General features: G+C 39.5%; 1 protein-coding gene and 2 pseudogenes across 2 annotated transcripts; 2 read left to right on the top strand and 1 right to left on the bottom strand.

Annotated features, from left to right (window-relative positions):
* On the top strand, nt 1-7,203 carry LOC146470216 (uncharacterized; annotated as a pseudogene). Its single transcript, XR_014867055.1, has 2 exons — nt 1-1,165; nt 4,513-7,203. The product of XR_014867055.1 is annotated as an uncharacterized LOC146470216 (transcript).
* Nucleotides 7,204-9,314: 2,111 nt separating this feature from the next.
* LOC146470215 (lysosomal acid lipase/cholesteryl ester hydrolase-like) lies at nt 9,315-20,518 on the top strand. Its single transcript, XM_085122295.1, has 7 exons — nt 9,315-9,706; nt 11,997-12,313; nt 13,467-13,710; nt 14,476-14,631; nt 16,311-16,382; nt 17,252-17,323; nt 18,408-20,518. Exons 1-7 carry the CDS (start codon nt 9,605-9,607, stop codon nt 18,657-18,659), a joined length of 1,215 nt encoding a protein of 404 aa, XP_084978421.1. The 5' UTR covers nt 9,315-9,604; the 3' UTR covers nt 18,660-20,518.
* LOC146470214 (zinc finger MYM-type protein 1-like) lies at nt 20,014-23,296 on the bottom strand (annotated as a pseudogene).
* Nucleotides 23,297-24,084: the final 788 nt, after the last annotated feature.

The following is a 24,084-nucleotide window of genomic DNA, read 5'->3' as shown; positions in this document are numbered from 1 at the left end:
TCAAATGATTGAACCATCTTGTTCATCATGAAAAGCAGTTTCACAGGAAAGCACTCTTCCTTAGGTATCCATTGAGTGATCACCCTTTTTGGTATTTCCTCCATGGAGTTGAAAGTTCCATGACCCTGTACAACACAGTTGTACATACAAGACTTCTTATCGAATGGGCTCTGGATCAAAACACGACGAGGAAGGACAGTGGCTGAACCAAAAAGGTGTCAGAAGTTTAACAAATTTGGCTCTCTTGCCTCACTTTGTATCATATAAAAGAGGCGACAGGCAGGTTTTTCCGATAGAACAGCCACTGTAACACAATGCACAGTGCCACAAGAAAGTACTGCATGTTAGATAACCCACTGTGACCACAGTTGTTGAAAATTTCACCCGCCAAAATTAAACTTAAATTATACTCAGTAATGAACAAAATTTGTTTTCTTAGGTTGTCCAGAAGATTCACTAATTCGTTTCCATGGCAACAGCAGCAGCATCTGCGAAGGAGATGACCAACTATGCTCGGTTGTGTCGTCTGTTGGTGGATATCGGTACCCAGGCGCTGAGAGACAATTCAATGGCATCCACTCACCAGCAAATCTGCAAGCTGTCTTGGCTGCAAATAAATCTATGTTGCAGTCACTGAGAGCACGGAAGATAATCAACCCAACTCAGTGTGGCAAACTCTTCCCTGCCATGCCGAGTTCCATTTCATCAGCTTTTTTTGACACCACTCTGTTAATGGTCCTGTTTCGAAACATATGTGGTTTAGCTGCCCCCGCATCAGGCTGGGACGCCCTTCCTCCCTCAACAGATATAAGTCCTGAAGCAGACATCGCCCGTGTGAAGTATTACAGAAACACTGTGTATGCTCACGCTGAGCATGCTTTTGTTGACGATGCAACGTTCAACAAATATTGGAGTGAGATCCGGGACACTCTGGTGCGGCTGGGAGGAGTTGCCTACAAAGCAGCTGTTGACAATCTTGAAACAGACTGCATGGACCCTGGAATGGAGGAACACTACAAAGAGCTTCTTCATCAATGGAAAAACGACGAAGACAACATAAAAGACAAGTTGAACGAAATGGACAGTGCCATCAAAAACCTCCCAAAACAGATCGCTGACTTGGTAGAAGCGGCTGTGACTTCAAGGACTGAAACAAGTGACAAAGGTGAGTTGTGTTACGTTGCCATGTTCACCCGAGTTGAATTTATTTATATGAACCATATTTCATTGTACAGTATCAATGATCTAAGGTGTGATGGTTTAAGTGGGCTGCTTCTGTGATCCTCCTATTTTCCAGCATGACAGGGCTGAAAAGTATTCATAATGTAAATTGCGGGACAACAATCGATTACATTTAACATCATTACTTTGATGGGAAAATTTTCAAATTTTTGTTCTGAAAATCGTTGAAAATCCAATTTGAGTGGCCAAGAGCCCTAGAAACTTTACACCACTAGAACATGATCAAAGCTTCTCAGACCGGCAAATTCCACAAACAAACTCAGCACATTCTACAAAATGGAATGGTGAAAAACACAATCTCTTCTTTTTGCTATGTCTACGTTTTCAAGAGTGTCTTGAGGGTTAACAGTGTGCAGGAGTGAATGGGTATTTTCCATTTAAAACTATAGATTCGCTTTTTTAGGTGGTCTTCCACTCAAAGAGGTAATTTCTTTAGAAAAGAACTTTGCTGGAAACTTTTACCATCACTTTATAGGGATTCACGCCCTGGCTTCAAATTGAGTCTTTTCAGGTCACATGTCATAATAGTTAATGATTAACCAGCCTTCTAAATAAAAAATAGGGCTGTTGATTGCAACAACGATATCTAACTAACCCACGGTTGGATAAGTATGAAATCAACAGTTAGATCTGTCCACTGAAAAATTTTTTAGGCTATAAACCTCGAAAATTAAGCAGCTTGGCCTCTTTAGAATTCATTTTATTATTTTTTCCCAGAAAGTAAGGTAGAAGGAAATAAAAGAAGAGGGCAAGGATTCATCTACTGGGAAGAAGTTCAAGATCGTGAGCATTTTTTAGGTTTATGACCTAGGAAATTAAGTCCTTCAATCTTGCTGAAAATATCAGAACACTTGGTTACAAAGCGCCCGAGATATCGTTCTCAAAAGTTCATTCAGTTCGAGAAATTCTGTTATTGGGGAAAAACAGTTTTAAACATAAGGAAACGGATTCTAGACAGCTCATCCGTCGCTCATTATCCAAAAACATCTCTCAAATTGAAGTTGCCATGCTAAAATACAAGCTGAACGGTAATTTGATGCATAATCCATCGTTTCTGTAAGATTTGGGTCATGTTTTGTCGGTTAAAACTCTGACCTCAGGACTCTCTCCTCAGTCAGTTTTTCTCCACAGTAGTACCAGATGTCATTTTACAGAGAGGCGGTACCGGTAATGTTCTTATTGACGCTTGTTTATGATCATTTAATAAAGGTAAACAATTGTTGCTATGGCCATTGCTATGGAAAAAGTGGCATACTACTGATTAGATTTCTTAAATCTTGCTGCTTTAATGCTGGAAATCGAGTAAGATTATTTCAAGACAGCATTCCCAAGTGTTTAAAGGTTACAATTTTGCTATTTTTCCAACCTAACTTCACTTTTTTGAGTAGAAGACCACCTTAATTGCAATGAAAAGGTACAACATAGAAGGGGAGACCAACTGCTCCTCATCCGTCCTCCCACCCTCCTTAATTTTTCCTGCTTATTCACCCGAATCAAAAGGTGTAAAGCTAAAAATGATACGTCCCATTGAGGAAATTGTTAGTAACATTAAACCAAGCAATTTTTTTGGCAACTTGCAACGCAACTCCTTTGAGATACAAGTTGCTGACAATTGCATGAGTTACTTCCCTCTTTGCAACTTTTTCGCGTTGCAGGAAATTATGTTGCATTACGATTGGCAGGGGAAGAACAATAGACATAGCGAGATCCATTGCTTTCTGTGACTTGCAATGTCAAATGTTGCCTTGTAAAACAGTTCTTTTTTATTGCTTCAACTTTGGGAATTTTTTTTGGGAGAACTCAAGTAATCTCGTGTAACCTCATACCCAGATCTACTTACTCTTCAGGAGAGAACATCTATGCATCAGGATTGTGACACAGCTGCGCATGCCCAAAATCGTGCCATTTTCATTGGCCAATCAGATTAGAGAATGTAATCGATTGTAGCAGATGTTTTCTCCAAAGACAGATATCTGGGTACGAGATTAAATCTCAAGGATCTAAACAGTAGCCCCCCCTAATAATTTACCTCAAAATCAGCGTTTAGAATGCTTTTGAATAAAAGGTAAACATCAATATTTTTGCGAGATTTTTTCGCGAACCTAAATCAGGAAAGACTCATGAAAACTACTTTCTTTCGGTGAGAATTCCCATATCAATCCGGCCTTGAGTGAAATGATTTGAGTCATATGATTTGCAACTTCCCCATGCATGTTCAAAATTTCCAGGGGTAGCAATTTACCACCCATTCCCTTAATGAGAGCATCGCTTCTCGGTCTCAAAGCCTACTTGTTTCCCCTACCCCCATCCCCCCCCCCCCTGCCCCTTTCCACTCCTGAAAATTTCAATCAGTATCTAATAGACCCTAATATGACGTCCCTCGCCCTAACTAAACCTTGGATATCAGGTCTCATCTCACATCTGCCAAACCTGCATTGTATACTCTCCAATGATGTGAAAACTTCGCCCCAAACAAATTCATTGCATTTTACCACAACCAAGAACGTTTTAACTCAATTCCGGTCTTTAACTTAAAAAGTTCAAGATTAAAGTAAACCAGAACATTTAATCGCTCTGCCCTCTAAGTATTTACCTAGCTTTTTTGCAGTTGTGCGGTGTTTAGTAATGTTGGTGTTATTAAACCCCAGGCCAAGTTATCACTCTGACAAGTTACAATTCAACAAACCGGAAAGTCTTACTCCAATTCCGCTCTTGTTGTTGGCACTTTATTGAGTTGTCTACCGTTTTGCAGTGTAGAAACTAAAACATAATAATTATGAAACCTCAAAGCAAATGGGGTAAACGCGCCCAACCAAGTCATGATTGGTTTTAGGTCTACTTCCTAGTATTGGTTAAAAAAATGCCGCAAGTGTTTGTTGGTTTATGTGTTTTTTTTTGTGTGTGCTTTCTAAAGAAATCACTCCTCACGTCACAGAATGAAGTAAATTCGAAAAACGAGAAATTTTCATGGATACTCCATATAAACGCGTTAGGGCGCTGGTCCTGCTTTAAGGGGGGGGGGGGGGGGGGGTTGAGTATTTTAATCTCAAGTCCGTGCCCAAATTTTTTTCAAATCCCAGCTTCCAGCCCAGATTTTGCTTTGGATAACATTCCCAATGTCTAAATGTAATGATCAACTCCCACTCCCAGTGCGCGAAATCTCATTTTTCAAGTGAAAAAAGGCAAATACCAATACTCATTTTAGCCGTGAGAACTTTCTTAAGTATCAAAATGATTTTACTTACCCTTTTTATACTCGATCTGCTTAAGGTAAAATATTCAACCCAGAGATGTCGTTCGATACCCCTTTGGTGTGCCGAGAGAAACATCACGAGAGTGAACTTCTTACATCATTCTGTGAACAGTGTAAAGTGTGCATCTGTGACAAGTGTGGGCAGACACGTCATAGTCATCACACCAAAGTAGATATTCACCAAGCCGCCAAGGAATGCAAAGTTAGTATAGAAGAGATTGCAGAAGAAATGAAGAAACAGGTTGCTGATTTCCAGATACAAGTGGAAATTTCTAAAGAAAGGACGAGGAAAATCAGAGAGGAAATTGCCGCAGCTCGAAACAAAGCATTAACATCTCTTGAGGAACTAATACAGCTTTTAAAGAAGCATGAAACAACTACGATGACCAATTTAGATCTTCAGGAGGAAACAGAGTTAAGAGGTCACGCGACACAACTAGAACACTTCCAGACTTCCATCAGCAAGTTACAAAAATCTGTGGAGTATTGTGGGGCCATTTTACAAAGAAACGAAAGCATTGAAATTCTTCAAGTTCATCAGCCTCTCGTCGAACGGTATCAAGGCCTTCTAAACGTAGAGAAACTGAACATTAAAAAGCCGGTGCACACAGCATTGCACGCCAGGTACGAGATCAATGACGAGCTTGTTAAGACTCTGAGATGCGCTGTTCCTGGTCGACTAGTTGTTAGTAACACGGATCATTTGCAGTCAGTAGCAGAAGGAAAAGGCTTGAAAGAAGCAGATGTCGGAAATGAAGCTGAGGTTGTGATAATAACAAAAGATTCCAATCAAAAGCAGTGTTACGATGAAGATGATCAGATTATTGTGAAAGTAGAGACACCATCAGGAGTGGAACTAAATCACAACATCACTCACCGCAAAGATGGTGAATACAGCATCACCTACACACCAGATTGTGTTGGACAACATGACGTTGTGATTGAAGTTAACGGTCAGCCGCTGACTGGTAGTCCATGGAGTCTCCATGTGTCTCATTACAGACGATTGTTCTCGTTTGGGTCATGCGGGAAAGCACAAGGACAGTTTGATCTTCCCTACGACATTGCAATAGATGAGAACACAGGCAACGTTGCAGTCGCTGATTTGATTAACAATAGGGTGCAGCTGTTTACTTCAGAAGGAAAACATTTGAACACTATAAGTGGTAAAGAAGTAATTAGACCCACTTCAGTAGCATTCACCAGATCTAGTAACCTAATAGTCATTGCTTCTGGTAAGATTTTTTGTTTTAGTGAAAGCGGAAAAGTAGGTAAAAACATCACACACAAACACCTGGAGAAACCATTCCGCTTGACTATTGCACGTGATGGACGCATGGTGGTGTGTGACCATGGTGACAAGACAGTCAAGGTCCTGTCCCCTGACGGTACACGGCTGTTACTCATCATCAGTGATCCAGACCATGCGGTACCGTGGTCCGCCGTTTCTCATCAGGACATGTTTGTTGTCTGCTATTACAAGACAGATAAAGTGAAGGTATTCAGTAAGGATGGAGTGTGTCTTCATAGTATCGGCACACACGGGTCTGGTGACGGACAGCTGCATTATCCTACTTCCCTCTCAGTTGACAGTTTTTCAAACCTGGTGGTGTGCGACTCTAATAACAACAGACTTCAGATTTTCACGCTTGATGGCAAACTTGTTAGCAAAATACAAGGGAAACACACTGGTCTTGATAGTCCGTGGTCTGTTGCTGTGTCACCCACTGGACAGCTGTATATTACTGACATAGGAACACACTGTATACATGTTTTCTATTGAAGGAGTTTGATTTTAATGGATTCAAAATAGCAATGCACCCATTTTAAAACAGATTAAAGTATATCAGTTAACTTATTCCTTTTTAACTAACACTCCTTGTCGATTTTCTGGAAGAAAAATGAAAAAAGACGTAATAGCCATTGGTACAAACCCGGTAACCGCTTGGAAAAGAAAGAAAAAGAAAAAAGCTGTTGCGTTTATTCACTTTACGCGTTTTACTTGACAACTATGTTCTGAGAAAAAATTGATTCTTGGAAACTTGAACCGTCAGGGGAAACGAAGAACTGTTAGGGAGTTAAAAACATTTCAGAGGTTAAATAACCATAAAGTAAGGATCAAATTTTCTAGTTTTTGTTGGAGAAAGTTAAAACGCCGAGTTACTAGGAATTTTAACTTTATTCCAGTAATTAGAGTTTAAATTTCTGCTCAGTAAGGTTCAAAGAAGAGACCCTGCTTCTTCTTCGAATTAGTGGGAAGTTCAAACCACGATTCCTACTTTGCTACTGCGCATGCGTTCTTTGCATGTCAGGATTGTCTCCCAAACTCTGATTTCTTAGGGACGTTCGCTGCTAATTTAAAGGTATTTTTGCACCAATTTATGACTGTGCTAGAAACGAATTTCTTATAAGAGTTATTGAACTCCAAAAGGAGATTTTTTTCAATTCGTAATTTCTTTATTAGTGATTGAGCTTAATTTTGCAAAAAAATTCCATACATCGTTTGTATTTTAAAGCATAATTGTTTTATTATTATTGTTAACTTATATCTAGAAATGTGTGGTTATACAAGGAGCCTTTCATTAGTTGTAGTCCACACTTATAGCTTATGGTTTGTGAAAACTGAAGTAACCTGCTCGGGCTCCGTGAAGTGTAAGATTGTTATTGAATATATACGGTATTTGAAATAAAATAACCATAGAACCCCGTAAACTCGAACAAAATGTGATTAAGAATTTGACCACACACTATCAGCTAACTCGAAGTCTCCGAACTGCGCCGATAAATTCGAAACTTCAACATCTTCCCCGCGAGCATTTGAACTTTGAAAATTGGCTTGTTGATATTCCCGCCCAGCGGGGCCAAAAAGCCGTTCAAATGCCCTATCCGGAGCGCCGAATTTGGCGATCAAATACCCTCCCCAAAAAAACTGTTTCATTTACATTCAAATAAATTTTCTATACACTCCTTAGCATAGGCGAAAATACTGCAAAGTTTGTGGAGACCCTTTTTCGTGATCCCTTTGTGCGCCAGTATTTCTCAAAAGCGTCATTTTCCCCTTGAACTCGTTCGTGGATCAGGAATCACGTATATTCCGCCGGAGAAGACTTGAAACTTAAAGGTTCAAATTTCCCACCCCACCCGGGTAAAGTTCGAATCCCCCACCCCACTCGGGTAAAGTTTAAATCTCTCTCCTTTCCCAATTCTGGAAAGCCTTTCGCGTCCGACTACCAGGGCAGGGAAAATGGCCGTTTTTCCCTTGGAACTTCGACTAGGCGGGGCTTTACTGTACGTCTGGCTTTCTTTGGATTCCGCGGGTTTTGTTTCTCTCTATGAAGATCGATCAGATTTTCGAGTCTTCCTTTTGCGAGCAGTATGGACAACTTATTTGGCAAATTAGGTAACATTTAATAGGCTTTTTCAAATAGTGCCAAGAGCTTGATCTTTTAAAAAAATTGGCAAGGAGAACTAGATACTCCAAAAGGACTTGAAGATTTCCTGAGATTTACGCGTTCAGTAGGAAATTACAGAAAACACTTTGTACAGAATCGCAGTAACCTCCGCTTTCCAATAAGTGTACACTCCAGTTAACATCACAAAGCTAGCCGCAGAAATGTTACCAAGAAAAACCCACCAAACTCCATTAAGAAAGAAGAGTGGTCAGGCAACTCCAATAAATCTCCTTGTGACTTTGAAGACAGAGGCGTACAAATTCCTTTGCCCTTTCGAAGTGAAGAATCCACCATTTTTGGCCTTGAGTCAAATCAGGAAATGACGGACCCACCGAACCAATAACAGCATTCGTTGACAGCACACTTCAGCCATTAGCTAAGTCACAGAAGTCCTATCTTAAGGACACTCCTGACTTTGTAAACTTCATAGGAAGGACAACCCTCCCAGAGGACACGTTCCTAGTCTCCCTTGACGTTACAAGCCTATACACGAATATCCCGCAAGGAGAGGAAATAAACACAGTATGCAGAGCATACGAGGCTTTCTACAGGGATAACACCCCATCCCTACTCACTCTCTCAGAGAAATTCTAAGGATCATCCTTCAAGAGAGTTCATTTGAATTCAAGTAATACGAAATACACGAAACTACAATGGGCACAAAGATGGCCGCCGCTTTGCTAACACTCATCGTTACTCTCTCCTCCGCAGAGGCTCCATCTGTGGGGAACGTAGAAAAAACGAGGGGAAAGGAAGGAAAACGGGGGAAATAAAAAGTCGGGGGCGCGTGGGGGACGCGCGCTTTAATATTTCTCTCCGCTAGGCTGTACTCGTTTAATTTCCCTCTCCCCTGGGCCTTCTAAGAAGCCTCTGCGGAGGACTGAGAGACATCGTTATGTCTTCGGTTTAAACGGAAATAATCAGCCAAAGAAAAACAAAATCGCTTGAGTCGAAAAGATACTGATGACATGTTCTCACTTTTTAGTGCTGATAAGAGGGAGAGAAGATTTTATTGTCCTTGGCTGAAATCTTAAACAAAGAAATAAACTTTCTGGACACAACTCAAGGGCAAGAGCCAGATTTTACAATCAAGGAATCGTTGGTTGTACATACTTTCACATATTATGTGATTGTTACAATATACAGAATTAGAACGAGTAAAAATTTGCCAACTTCGTAATAATATCAACGTCAAAGAAAATTTTTACGATAACTGTCAAAATTTCTGCGTGCTGATTGACGCGAGCAGCGTTGTCCAGACTCTTATCGACAACGAAAAATCAGCCAATCAGATTGCGAGATTAGAAACAATTGCGGTAAAATGATAAATCGATACCGATTTTTATCGACTAACTACCCTGGTATATTGGACGTGCCTCTAACACGCCCCCGGTACGCCTATGCCGATCACAACAAACAACAGATGATCTCTGATGGAAGTTCAAGAACGATTATTTGCCCATTGGAATAACACTTTTCTTAGGAAATAGCCACGAAGAGGAAGATTGCTGCCAATCGATTGAGATAATTTTGGTGAAATCGAAAACGCCACAAATGCTTTCAAGCGGAAGGTCCTGGGTCGAGTCAGTGGATTCTCGTGTCGTTGCGTAGGTTGTTGTCCTCATTTTCTTCTATTTTCTGTTTAATCTGAGCCGCGATGGAAACATTTGAGAGGGCAGTTGTTTGTTTACTAGCTATATCCTTATGGAGTGGTATTTCAGCCAAAGATGCTCCCCTTCCAGAAGAGAACATGAACGTGGTAAGCTTCAGTTTGACTCTTGTTTATGTTTTCCAATGGCGGCGATCAAATGTTGACTTTGTATACCGCCAGGAAGCTTATGTATTCCTGACGTAATAATGATCGTAGTAGCGAGTAGTGTACTAGGGCATATATGAACTGCTTTCAATCTTCGATCCATCACTGAGTTTTCCTTAAGCGGTATAATTTGTGTTTACCTTGTTGAAAATCTACTCTATTGTCTAAAAAAGTCCTAAGCATCACGTGATTTGATTTAGGAATCTCTGTGTCTTGCAAAGCAAACTCTAGATGTGTTAGACTAAATTCTTTCGTGTGCATGCTTTAATGTAATTTACGCAGTTTCAATGTAATGTATTATTCTAGAAAGGTGTTATAGCGTCAGTTGTAAGATGTAGGATCGTTAAGTCAACATCTCTAGTATTAAAGGCTTTTCTTCCGAGTTTACAACGTTTTCCTGTGCTGTTACATCATATATAATTAACAATTAGATTATGAGCTCGAGATTTCTATCGCGTGATAGTTGATGAGGGCGAAGCATAGAAATCGAGAGCGAATAATCTAATTGTTTTAATATAAATTTACTGGTCGTTCAAAACTAAACAAGTAAATTATCTATTTCCTCATCGCAGACACTTCGAAAATGCGACCAAGCGGCCGCCATTTTGTTGAAAACCGCTACTCACTATCTATCACAGAATAGATAGCGAGTAGCGTAGCCAATCAGGGAACGGCATTCGTGATAGAACACTCGTAGATTTATACTAACACTAGATAGATTACAGGTTAAAGAATGACTTCAGAACACCCAAAAGCGCAGAACAAGACTTTTTTTTTAAAGAGGGTCCATACTACGTAGAGAAAGTAGTAAAACATTAAAGCCATAAACCTTGACGATACGTGTCTCTCATCTGTACAGTATATTCTTAAACAAAACAGTCATTATGCGCCGATCAACTCGAAACTTCAACATCCCCCCCCCCCCCCCCCCCGGGCAAACCCGGGGCATTTGAACTTTTAAAGATTGGATCGTTCAAATTCCCGCCCCTCGGGCCAAAATGGTGTTCAAATGCCCTACCTTATCTTCGGATTTGTCTGTCAAATGCCCCTCTTAAAGAACAATTGTTGTCGGTTCCTGTCATGAGTTACTACAAAAACCACAACTTTAACATTGAAATTAATGATTGGAAATTGAATTTATTAAGTCGGGCAGTGTCAATCAGCGAGTGTAAGCTGTTCTAACTCCGAAACACGGCAAAGGTTGTTATTTAATATAAACGAGAAATACATAATAACATATTTAAAATGAGTTAGCCGGCTACGTAGACTGTTTGAGTGGAAGGATATTCTGCAGTTTAAGCCAAAGTGGTGGTTTTTCATTCGACAATGTTTTTTTCTTCTTTAACTGTTCACTGCTATTTTATGGCTATTCTAAAAACCTCTGCAGACACAAATGCGGGAGAAAGGCGCAGCTTGACTCATTGCATAAAAAACTACATCGTTTAAAGAACTAGAAATACATATTACATGCAATTAGTTATAATTTAAGCCAAAGCGGTTTTTCATTCGACAGTGTTTATTTAATTTCTTTCACTATTCACCGCGGGACAAAGCCGCAGCTTCTGTTCAGACCAGTGCCTGTACCAGGGAAGGGTGCTCCAATACTAGTCTTAGTGGTTATGCCTGTACCTGGGCAAAGTGCCCAGATTTTTGCTCACGCCTGCTAGTACCTATGCATGCCAGAAAGCTGGGTAGTCAAAAGGAAACCTCTACTCTTGAAATAAATTAACGTTAAATTGTTGAAAATACCATCTAATTTCAAATTTCGTTGGAAAACATGGAAATGATATTTCTGTGTTGGACAAAATAGAATTTGATCATCACCTATTTTCATTTCTAATTTCCTGGGCGCCGCCATCTTGGATTTCATGACGTAATATGGTTGCTCAGTTGTTTCACATAAAAGAACTTCTGCTTACTGACAAATAGCAGCAACTGTATCACGTCATGAAATCCAAAATGGTGGCGACTGGGAAGTTTAAAATCGAAAATAGGCGATAATCATATCTAATTTTTAGCACACTTGAATGTCACTTCTACTTTTTAAACTAATATTTAGAATTTAGACACTATTTCTGACAATTTACCGTCAATTTGTTGTCGGAGTGGAGGTTCCCTTTAAGCTCTCTTTAGCAGGTTGCCAGTGTTCACTTATTTACCTGGTATATTTTTTTGTAGACATGGACAATGTGAAACAATGGTTAAGATGTATTTATATTGTATTTTTCTGTAGACTCAGATGATTCATTATAATGGCTACCCTGCTGAAGAGTACGATGTAATCACAGGGGATGGCTATATTTTAACCATTCAGAGAATTCCTCATCGCCGGCAAGAAGCCTTTTTCACTGGCCCAAAACCAGTTATTCTGGTTCAGCATGGATTGTTAGCATCATCGTCTAACTGGGTTTCAAATTTACCGAATGAAAGTTTTGGCTTTGTTCTTGCTGACAAAGGATTTGATGTTTGGCTTGGTAATGTTCGTGGAAATACGTATGGTAGACGTCATGTCAATCTCTCAGTAGATTCTGATGCCTTCTGGAATTTCAGGTGAATATCTTAAACGTTATTTTCCATAACAGTAAAGCGGGACAATCTACATGCTTTATTTCCAGCAACAACAATCCCCTCATATGAGGTTTGACTTTTTAGGGCTACAGGTATGTGGGATTTGTAATGGTATTGTAATTCTGCAAATATTACAGTTAGCCTTTTTGGAGGTCCCATGAGTAGACAGTCCTTTGAATTGTAGATACTAGTTTAAAATCTAAGTCAGGAAACAAGAGGTACCATCTTATTCATGAGGGTTTGTACAATTGGCTAGCTGGTCCACTCAAGTACTGAGTGTATGGTTTTGTGAGGTTTCCTGTTTCTTAAAATTTATTATAAGAGGTTGAAATGTCAATGCCTGTGTGTGACTTTGAGCTAGTAGTACGACTGAGTGTCTTCAAGAGAGAATTAATATTTCTCTTAGAAGGTACAGGTCTCAGTTTGTGAGGGTCTGATCGTAATACAATAATTACTAAGCAAGAATGAATTTTTACTTTTAAAGTCTAAATGTTGGAACTTTCCCAAGCATAACTTGTCAACCAGAAAAAATTAAGTTTATAATTTTATCAAGAATGTTTGAAAGCTCAAGGGTTCATATAATTATGTATTAAATATATTTTACCACACTGAAATATGGTCAAGTGTTTTAACTTCAGCCACAAACAACTTGCTCACTTCAAGTTGATTAGGTTCATGTAATTAACAATTATTCCACGAGCGCACGTTGGATATGAGATGATAGATAGCCAACGAGGCGCGTAGCGCCGAGTTGGCTATAATCATCTCATATCCAACAAGCGCAAGTGGAATAATTGTTTTATTAAAAACAATCAAGAAATATTGCTAGATCTTACTGATTTCGCTGTGCAAGAACAACCAGAAGACAATTTAATGGTCGCCATTTCTCGGCCATGGTATAATTGCTCATATACCATGGCCGCTAAGCCAATCAAATCCCTCGAATTGCATTATACAATGATTCAGTTTTTAATAATGAGATGTATACACTTGAAATGTTTAATAAGAAACCAAGTCCTGTTTTTTACTAGAATAGCTTGTTAACATTGGGTTAAAAACACAAAAGCAAACCAATCAAAAAATGTAAGAAAATGCGTTTTTATTAATACCCATGTGTCTAACAATCACTTTATAGTTGGGATGAAATGGCAAAGTATGACCTTCCAACAATGGTGAACTTTGTACTCAAGAAAACTGGACAGCCTTCACTGCACTATGCGGCCCATTCCCAGGGAAGCCTTATCGCTTTTGCAGAGTTGTCTAGAAACAAGGATTTAGCACAGAAAATAAAGGCTGTGTTTGCTCTTGGTCCAGTTGCATATTTAGGCCACTTGAAAAGCCCTCTGAAGTATTTAGCTGACTTAACTCCAGAACTTGAGGTAAGAAAGGTTTTTTTTGGAGGCAAGCATAGATTAAAAGATGTAATAATATGCTAATGTACCAGATTCATAAAAGTCTTCAAGAGTGTCCCAGGTTTGTCATCTAGCTTTGAAGAAGCTCACAGTAGTATAGTAACGCAATTTATTTGATGTCAATAGTTAAAGCAGGGAGTGCTTGAGCAATCTCCCAAGCCAGAGGCTCGTGATAAAGTGCTTGACAATAATCCAGATGGGAAATGGGAAATGTTGGTTTTTGAGGAGAGGGGAAAACCAGAGTATCCGGAGAAAAGCTCTTGGAGCAAAGACAAGAACCCACAACAAACTCAACCCATATGTGACGCCAAGTCTGGGAATCAAACCCTAGCCGCATTGGTGGAAGGCGAGTGCTCTAGTCACTGCGCCATCCTTGCTCCCCCCCCCCCTCAAAAAAGGTAGGGATTTCACAAGCTTGAAGTTTGGATTCAGTGAGCCCTTCAAATGGTAATTTCTCAGGAAAATCTCAAATGGACACACAAAGGTTTACTCCTTATTATAACAGCTGTGTTTAAATTGTGTGGCGCACCCCTTCTCTGCCACTTATCTTAATTTTAAAGTTTTTTCCTGTCTTTATGTGTCCTTCAGAATATACATTTTTTAAATACTTTTTGAGCAACTATGTATCATTCAATTAAATGCAAAATTCAAAAGGAATTAATGTACTCAAAATAAAGCACCGGTATATCTTTGAGTTGAGTATGACACCCAGCATTTTATTTTTGTTTGTAGGTGTTTTTCAAGATATTTGGGGTTCGTGATTTCCTTCCGTCAAATGACATCTTGCACTGGATGGCTTCTCATATCTGTGGGCCCAGTGATCTGCGAGTGTTCTGTTCCAGTGTGATATTTCTAATATCTGGATTTGATGTCCCACAGCTTAACATGGTATGATAAAACACAAGAACTAAATAAACTACTTAATACCACAAGTTGCGGCCGGTTAGCATGACATTTTTAATCCTTAATAACCCCTTATATCAAAAAACAAATTCTCTTATCTTGTCCCCATACTTTTTGTATAAAAATACTGGGGAAAAGTTATTAAAATATCAAGAAAATTCACCTTGGGTGATCATATCCTTAATTCTCTTGACCTCAGGGATTGGATAAGCATTGATATAAGGAGGAGAAATTGGATGCTGATCACTGTCAGGGCTTAACCACTGTCTGCATGCTGTATTACATTATCTTGTTAAAATAAGAATCATAACTTTTTTTAATTGGTCATTTACATTGTATATTTCCTCAAATTCAGATCAGATCTCCATGAAACTTCATATTTTTGTTAAATTAAGTACCGTATGTCATTCCTGTGTGGACGGAGATAATAAACGGAAGTGTCATATTAATGACTGTGTATGAAGACTGCAATTCAGTCTACACTCATGTACAGATGCATGATTGAAACAAGATTAAATTATCATGTAACTGTAGTCTAGTTTGTTTAATCATGAGACAGTAAGATTACAGTTTGAGTTGGTTGACCAATAAATTTATTTATACCGTTAATGGGCAATTTCAGAAAATATCCATACCTAACAACGGACGGCTTCCATGTTTTAACCCCCCCTTGCCTTCTGAAATTCCAAAATGCATTACCCCCCCATGCCCTCAGAATTCCATAATCGTGAACCCCCCCTCCCCTTCAGAATTTCCGGTTTTTCTGGGAAGTACATTTTCGACTTTAGCAACGCCTATATGAACAAACGAACATGAATTTATGCCTCCTCAGGGCTGTGATCTGGCGGCGCTAGGCGACAAGCTTTACTCTTCAGCGACAAGAAAAACCTACCGCTAGTGGCCAGGCTCTGAAATTTTCTTTTTAAGTCCGAATTTGGCTATAATAATAAACACCATTTACGGCAGTTTTACTCCTCTTTGTTTTCTTGTGCCATTCAACTCCTTTAGGAAAAAAAGGAAACTAGAACAACGCATTGGATGAAAACAAAAATTATTTCTTTTCACCCCTTGTTTTATAAATTATTTATCCTTGTGACATTCATCACAGAATTTAGGGTAAATAGTGATTATCAACAATAATACTAAGCCTTAACATATTGGTGAAAAAAGAAAATTAACAAGGTTAGTTTATGCTTTCTGCGATTCACTAAGCAAGAACACATTCAAGTGCTACAATTCTACAAGCATTAATGGCATATACTGTTTAATTACTCAGACAAGACAATTTTTAAATTGTTTTATATACAGTTTCCTATTCATTATTGATGCTAAAATTAAGACTACGAACCAATAAGGGACTGGTTGTTCAAAAGCCAATTAACATTAATCCAAGATTAAAAGTCAACCAAGGCTTTCATCTTGCTTGGTCTAAATGTTTTTAAAGACTAGTTTTAAGCTTATGGTAAAGAAAAATCAAAGTCAAAACTGAGGGACAAATATCTTCTTGAAGAATCTTAATTGATTTAATGGCAGTTCAACTTGAATCAAAGTTTACATAACCAAGGATTAGCTTAATCAGGCTTTCAACAACTGCGCTTAGCTTGGAGAATTTTATTATAATCTTTTATCACCAAATAGTAAATGTGTTTATTATTAATTTTTAGACTCGCCTTCCCATCTATATCGCCCATACTCCTGCAGGGACTTCAGTCAAGAACATGGCACATTTTGCACAGGTATGCAATGTACACCACATTTGTAAATGATTGAAATAGTAATAATTATTGAAAAATAGCTGTTTCAAATCTTTTGTGGCATTCTATGCTTAGCCTACACACAAGTATACTCTTCTTTTTCTTCCTGTGATCCTGGAAGAAAAGACTTTCGTGGGAGGTCAGTTCAAGTGCATGCTGTACGTCTGACTTGAATGTACTTGTGCTATGTTCTGATGTGGCATGAAGGAGTTGCACTGAGTGTAAAAGTTTAAAAAAATAAACTAGAAATAATCAAAAGGTTAGGGAGAGCATTTGGTGATCTCAATTCCAGGCTCTTTGCCAAGTTGGTGATGATGTCTTTCGCCCCTGCAAAATCTGCGGGGGACACCAAATACGCGTCCAAGATCCATTCATTGATCAATCGTCTGTCCCATACAATCTTGACTCCAATCTGTATTAGGAGTGCATTCTTTAGAACGTCAAACACAATTATTAACAACCTTCCAAGTCATGACCGTTTTAGGCACCATGGGGATTGATGTTTAACCTTGGTGACCTGATAGTTGCCAAACTTGCTACCAAACATAAGCACTTACCCACGAGCTGGCTGCTGAAGAGAGCATTTCATTTGGAGGATTGATTAAGCAACTGCCTAACATGATGTAATACATTAGAACTAGATCATCTGTGGGCTGCCACGCTGTAGTCCTTAGTGGCTACCACATGGACGTCGCCATTAATTGCTGGCAAATCCTAAAAACCTGCTGTGATGAGCCCTGCATGCCCTCACACCCTTAGGGCTGTCTTTCATGATTTGAAAGCTGTTTATGGGGCAGACTCTGAATGAACAGTACTGACATTTTTTATCTGTTTTGCATTTTCCTTTAAAGATGTACAACTCCAAGAATTTCCAGATGTTTGACTATGGTAGCCCAGAAAAGAACAGACAACATTACGGCACTGTAAGTATTTATTAGAATCTTGGGTGGGAAAAAAAAGGTGGTTGGGTTTTCAATTAAGATCTTGTAGTCCGAGTATATTAAGCAACTGTTTCTTTGTTAAGTGTGTGCTTTCGTTCTTAGTGTTTTTTAGGAGACATATGTTAAGATTTCATTGCACACTCTGAGTCTGAAGAAAATGTCAAGAAAATGTGACAATTTTAATTGCCGCCACTTAATCATTTCTGAAAATGCAAAGAAAGCAGTTCAGTTCTGACCCCAGTAAAACTCACTTTAGTACTCTCATACTTTTGTATTTTTGAACTTCCAGGCATTTGAAAACTACACTCGACTCCTGATAACTCGAACCTTCAAGGGAAATTGAAAAAAATTCGAGTTATCGGGAGTTCGAGTTATCGAGGGTAAAATTATATAGGAAAATGACCTGAAGGGAAAGGAAAATTGGTTCGAGTTAGCGCGAGGTTCGAGTTAGCGACGCTTCGAGTTATCGGGAGTTGACTGTAGATTAAAACTCTTCTGAGTGTCTCTTAGATTGGCTTTCAAACCATTTCAAATTTTTGGAGAAATTATTCAAAGGAAAAGTTTATGAATCGCACCACTATGAATTTAATCTGCTGTCAGAGTACTAACTTATAAAGCTTTCCTGACCATATATATATATACCTTAAAATAATATCACTGCACCATTTTCTCGTTGCTTTTTATCCCTTTAAGCCCCGAAGGAAATGCCAAATTTTTCTAAATCGCTAACTATGAACCAGGGGACCACATGTGATATACCATTTGAAAGGTATTTTCTGGGGTATGCTATAAATCACACCAAAAGAAATGGAGGAGGTCACAGATTAAATTGACAAGTGCCCAAAATGAAAAAATTAAACGTTTAAAAATTTTCCTGTTCCTTGTACAGATTGGGTATGTCCCTAAACTATAGCACTATCGGGGCTTAAAGGGTTATAGGCGCCCTTTCCTAAAAAAGACGCACCCTAAAATCTCTGAAGGGGGCTAAATGGGTCCTCTGAAGCCACTTTCTAAAAAATAAACCCGGTTGCAGAAAGTAACCTTTGAACATTTTATGATTACACAGGATACTCCTCCAAAATACAATGCCTCTGCTGTTGATATACCTGTTGCACTTTACTGGGGAGGAAATGATTGGCTCGCAGATCCTGACGATGTTAAGATTTTAATGCAGTTGCTGCCCAAAAAGTGGTATGATAAATATTTGGAGGCGTGGGAACATTTGGACTTCATTTGGGGACTGGATGCTGCCCCACTTGTCTACGATGATGTTGTCAACAGGATTCTTCAAGTCGAAGCTGGATTAGGGTATCATTAACAGCAATGATGAGATGAATACTGGATTTTGAAATTGTGTAAACAAATGGTCCTACCGGGCCCGAAAAGTGTGTTTGGTGATACATGTTTCTCAACAAAAGTCAATTTTTATTAGCTTTCAATGCTTAATTTTAAAATCTTTATAATTTCGTGAAAACATTGGGCAAGGACCATGCCTGCAAATATACTTATCGGGCTCGGTAAGTTAGCGGAAATTTCGAGAAACGGGCCCTTGGGGAAGAAAAATTAAGAGCTTTTTACGATCATGAATGGATGTAAATTAATTTTTATAGTTAATTTTATTTGTACAGTTTGCAAGGAGTATAAGTTTTAAAGGGTGAGCACCACTGAATATCAGCCAGTTCATGGTACAAGAGACCAAGTTGTTAAAAAGGTTTGTACAATGGTATGTTAAGTTATGAAGCTTCTCAGCAAATTTTATCTGACTCTTAAATTGCAGTATCTAAAAGAGTAGAATTTTGGAATTCCGGCCTCAATAGAATAAGGCTTTGACGCTTAATCTTGAAATATTTTAAGCAAGAGGTAATGAGCCCACTGGACCACCTTTTTCGCGACACGGTGCCAGTGCTTTTAGAAACTATCTAAGTCGTCCCTCCAACTCGTCCTTGGTCTTCCTCGGTTCCTTGTGTGTCCCCGGGGCGTTCAGAACGTATGCGGGTTGTCCAACGGTTATCTAGACGCCTGTAAATTATCTGTAAATTAAGTTATCTAGACGCCTGCAAACGTATCTAGACGCCGGTAAATGCCACTTAGGAAAGGCATACCGAATATTCAACAGCCGCCATTACACATGCGACGTTGGCACGTTTTGATGACTTCTCATGACGTCAGACTGGCCCTCTCGGGAAACCGACTTTCGTTTAGACGATGTCTAAAAATAAATTGAGTGAAGTTCACATATTCCAGCCAACGCCCCTAGTTTCCCTCCCTCTCTGTCCCCTAATTTTCTCTTGCCTTGCCTTACCTCACCTCAGTTCCTGCTTTGTGATGGTCGAACGGATTTGTAAGTGCATGGGAGTTCATTGCAATAACTAGAAAGAGAGTTTGGTAAGCTGTCATTTCTTAAGGTTATTGTACACGAACAAGCTTTCCTTGGAAAGTTTTATTTAGTCGTATTCACGAGCAAAACGTTTCTCTGATAAGGAATTGCAGTCGTCTTGCCTACCAAATGTTTCGCGAACGGATATTTCGCCAACGTCGTAGGTCAGCTTGCTAATGAGTTCAGTGATCCCCAGTCGCAATGATAGTTTAAAGAACGAGGAAGGTTTTTGTTTTAGTAACTCGGCGTCTCTTTAGTCTTTAGTTAGTGTATTTGTAAGGTATTTGCTTTAGAGTTAGCTAACTAACCTAAGACGTTAGCGAACTAGCGGCTAGCGAAACAACTCGTAGGCGAAACGACCGGTTACCACAACTTCAAAAGTCAAGGGTTGTGGTTTCACACGCTAGTTTTGACTTTCGGTAAGGGAAAAGCTTACCACATTTTGTCCTGTCTTGTTTAGGAAAATTTGCTCATGTAAACGATTAGGTTTTAAGACTAGCTAGACGTTAAGCTAATTCTTTTAATATAATTGACTCAGCTTGTAGCGCGAAATTACTTAGTGACAAAACGTCTTTGGCTCGCGTTCAGGGGCTGTTCTCGTTTAGTGTCGTAATTCTGGGTATTTTTAAGGAAACGGAAAGCAACAATTTAGTTTTGTTAACAAATTTTATGTAGATAATCTACTTTTTGTCAGTTGCCGTTGTTGCTGTAAGAAATCTTTTTGATACGGCATCAGTAATGTATGTCGATTTTAATGGCTAAAATTTAAAAGATTTTTAATTAAATATAAATTTTAGCATGCAACTTGTTCAAAGTTTGTCCAAGCCCTATAAATTTCAAGACAGCGTAATTTTCGATGCGCATTCGTGTAGATGGAACATTTTCTGATAATTGAACTAATCCGTCATTGGCTCTTTTCTTCAATCGTCTGTTGTCGCCTTGACAACAAAAAAAAGGGAGCTTAAAGGGACTATGTCACCCCCGGCGCATGAGTGTGTTGATGAGAAGCACTTTGAAGTTATTGGCCCAACTTTTTCAAATGCCATCGGAGAGTTCAGGAAGCTGTTTTCGTCTCTTTGAATCGCGTTCATTTTCGGAAAATTAGCGGAAGTTTTATTTACAAATGTTCTTTATGGTAATGACAGAAGCTGTTTGTTGCGATATTTTTGAAAGCTTCTGCAAAGGGCGGAAAAGCAAAAATCCCGCGACGAGTTGTATGGAAATTAGTCTCAACCGGACTCCACTGCATATGCGTCCCAGCTGACATTACAAGTCCCTTAAAGAAACGACGACCGCGACGACAACGACAACACCGCAAAGCAAGGGTCAACATCAGGTTTACAGGGCCCGCGCAGCAAGGCGAACGAATAAGAAAGGCCAACTACGGGGCGGGGGGAGGGGCAGGGGGGAGATCCGGGGCCATGTTTCCCCGTGTAATTTTGATTTTAACTCCGCTCAAATGCCAAGAAATGCATTTTAAATTAATCAATGAATTCCTTAATTACTAAACTGTTACCTAATAGAAACTGATATATCTTTATTTTATCCGATCTTTAAATTCACCATCATACAATGATATCTCCTTTACTGACACCAACTCTAAAATAAACCAGGAATCCAAACGATTTAAACTTCCACTGCATTCAACACAACGATGTATAAACGGTGCATCAATCAGAATGAGAACAAAGCAAAAAAAAAAAATGAGGAAGTGGCTGATATTTACTGTGTATCAGATTCCTCAAAAATACCAAAATTTCTCTTTCTGTTATCATTAAGGTGGGCAGATTCGTTAGCAATATCTATAATAAAAAGTCTTTCTGTTCTTTCTTTATGACAGTTTAATATTACCAGGTTGCTAAATCGCTCTTTTGTCATTGTGGAGCGAAGCCATGTTTTCAATCTTCGCCGGGCAGTGGAAAACGATCTTTCACCAGATGCACTTGTTACCGGTTTTACCAATAAAAGTTTACATAATGAAATAACTTCGTTTATCATTTTTCTAGGGTAGGCAACTCTTTGTTTTTAACTACGATGTCCTCAAAACATAAAAAATCCCCCTCCTTCAGTAGCACTTTCAAAATTTTCAGCTGGGCTGTTAACATTCCCACATCGACATCATCGGCGTAAGATATTTCCATGAACTGTAGCTCACTGGAGTTATCCTGCGAGCTGAGGGCCTTAACTAAAAGGGACATCCATCTTTACATATGCAGCAAAGCTCGGTTGTTCAAAACGCTGCTCAATAGCATTGACGATTAAGTCAATATATTCAAAGTATATCTGCCTGTAATAGTCTTGTGTCGTCGGAGGATATGCCGGTTCTCCAGTACCAATTTCAATCCTAGGTGCGCGTGTTCTTCTTGGCAACACTGGTCCTGTCATGGAAGAGTAGTTTTTACTTTTCAGTATAACGGCATCATAAAATGATTTGAAGCTTGCATCGCTACGCATTTTCTGCAGGACCGCTTTGGTAAGATGCGCGACTCGTTTACCACTAATAGCTGACATCGATCCTTGTTTGCTGTAAGGTTTTCGATAAATTATCTGTGTGAGAAAACAGGTGCTGTCCCAAATTAGCCCAAAGAAGAAGTCGAAAGTGTTCATTTGCGCTTGGAACCCTATAATCCGTCCACGTATGTCGGATTGGAGTTTCTCATCAAGGGAAATCATCCACTCCTGAAGAAGAGCTGCGTAATTGTCCAGGATTCGCTGAAAACAGCACGCTCGCACTGTCCATCTGGTAGGACAAAGACCTATTATGCCCTTGGCTGCAGATTCCGGTTCTTAAAGGTTTTCTTTTATTTCTCCCAGTAGATTTCCCCGCTTTGATGAAATCTTTATGAGGGTGAAGACTTCTTTTGCAGTGTCCACAGTGTCTGGCAGCAACTCACATTTTTTTTGTAGTGTCCTTCAAACTTAGACTTAGGGAATGTCCATGATAGTGAATAGGATAAGCCTTCGATTGAAGGTCCTGGATTCTCTTCGCCACACCAGTCTGTGGCCGAGCATGTTGCTGGCTCCATCATGGCATTGTCCCCTACAATTCGCTAATGGTAACTGTAGTTTCAGTAACACATCTTTTACAGCTGAAACTATTGTCTCCGAAGAAATCCGAAGAAATCTTCATGGGCTTCTAACTGCTCGTCCACCCATCGAATGCAGATAATTATTCCTTGTTACTGATATCTGTGTGTTTGACACATATGATAGAGAAGAACCCACCACGAATTTCTGACACTAAATCACGGATGACATAATTTGCCATAATGGCAATAATTTCGTTTTAAATCTCGTGTGAGGTGTATTTATCTTCTTTCCTTTCTAACCATTTTAAAAGCAGAGGCCGGTCTTTTCCTCTTAGTTTTAACAACTGAATAAAGTTTGATTCATGATCAGTGTCACCCTCCATGGCCAGTCCTTGCCGGGCAAGATATCGTAAACATTCTATAACCTTGATGAAACAGATACGGTTAGACTCCACCGTCTTTTTCGTTGGACATTTCCAATACATTTCCGCAAGTTGTGGGAAAGTTCATTTGGTAGTCAATGGCCAATTTGTGGCAGTCAGATAGTTGATGCTCAAAGCCTTTTTCCAGTTTGAAAACCCTTCAGAAGTCAAGGTCCATGGATACCCATATTGACAAATATTGGTCCCTGGGTACCCATATTGGCCAATTTGGGTACCTAGGGACCCATACTGGCCAATATGGGTACCCAGGGACCAATATTTGTCAATATGGGTATCCATGGACCAATATTAGCCAATATGGGTGCTCAGGGACCAATAATAGCCAATATGGGTACCAATGGACCAATATTGGACCAAGAGACCAATGTTGGCCAATATTGGTGCCCAGGGACCAATATTGGCCAATATGGGTACGCAAGGACCCATATTGGCCAATATGGGTACCCAGGGACCAATATTGGCTAATATAAGTGCCCAGGGACCAATAGTGGCCAATACGAATAACCAAGGACCCATATTGGCCAATATGGGTGCTCAGGGACCGATATTGGCCAATATGGGTACCCAGGGACCAATATTTGTCAATATGGGTATCCATGGACCAATATTAGCCAATATGGGTGCCCAGGGACCAATATTGGCCAATATGAATAACCAAGGACCCATATTGGCCAATATGAGTGCCCAGGGACCCATATTGGCCAATATGGGTACTAATGGACCAATATTGGACCAAGAGACCAATGTTGGCCAATATTGGCGCCCAGGGGCCAATATGGGTCCCTGAGTATCTATATTGGCCAATATGGGTCCCTGGTTACCCATATTGGACAAAATGGGTCCCTGGGCACCCATATTGGCCGATATGGGTTCTTGGTTATCCATATGGGCCAA

This window comes from Pavona decussata, unplaced genomic scaffold (genome assembly GCF_977016875.1).
Source record: "Pavona decussata unplaced genomic scaffold, jaPavDecu1.1 SCAFFOLD_114, whole genome shotgun sequence".
Taxonomy (NCBI): domain Eukaryota; kingdom Metazoa; phylum Cnidaria; class Anthozoa; order Scleractinia; family Agariciidae; genus Pavona; species Pavona decussata.
Note: the sequence above shows the minus strand (reverse complement) of the source record. Positions and strands in the feature narration are given on the sequence as shown.

Coding starts and splice junctions, on each gene's coding strand:
- LOC146470215 (XM_085122295.1), top strand. CDS start 9,605: ATGGAAACATTTGAGAGGGCAGTTGTTTGTTTACTAGCTATATCCTTA. Junction 13,711..14,475: donor ACTTAACTCCAGAACTTGAG/GTAAGAAAGGTT, acceptor TTTTGTTTGTAG/GTGTTTTTCAAGATATTTGG. Junction 14,632..16,310: donor ATGTCCCACAGCTTAACATG/GTATGATAAAAC, acceptor ATTAATTTTTAG/ACTCGCCTTCCCATCTATAT.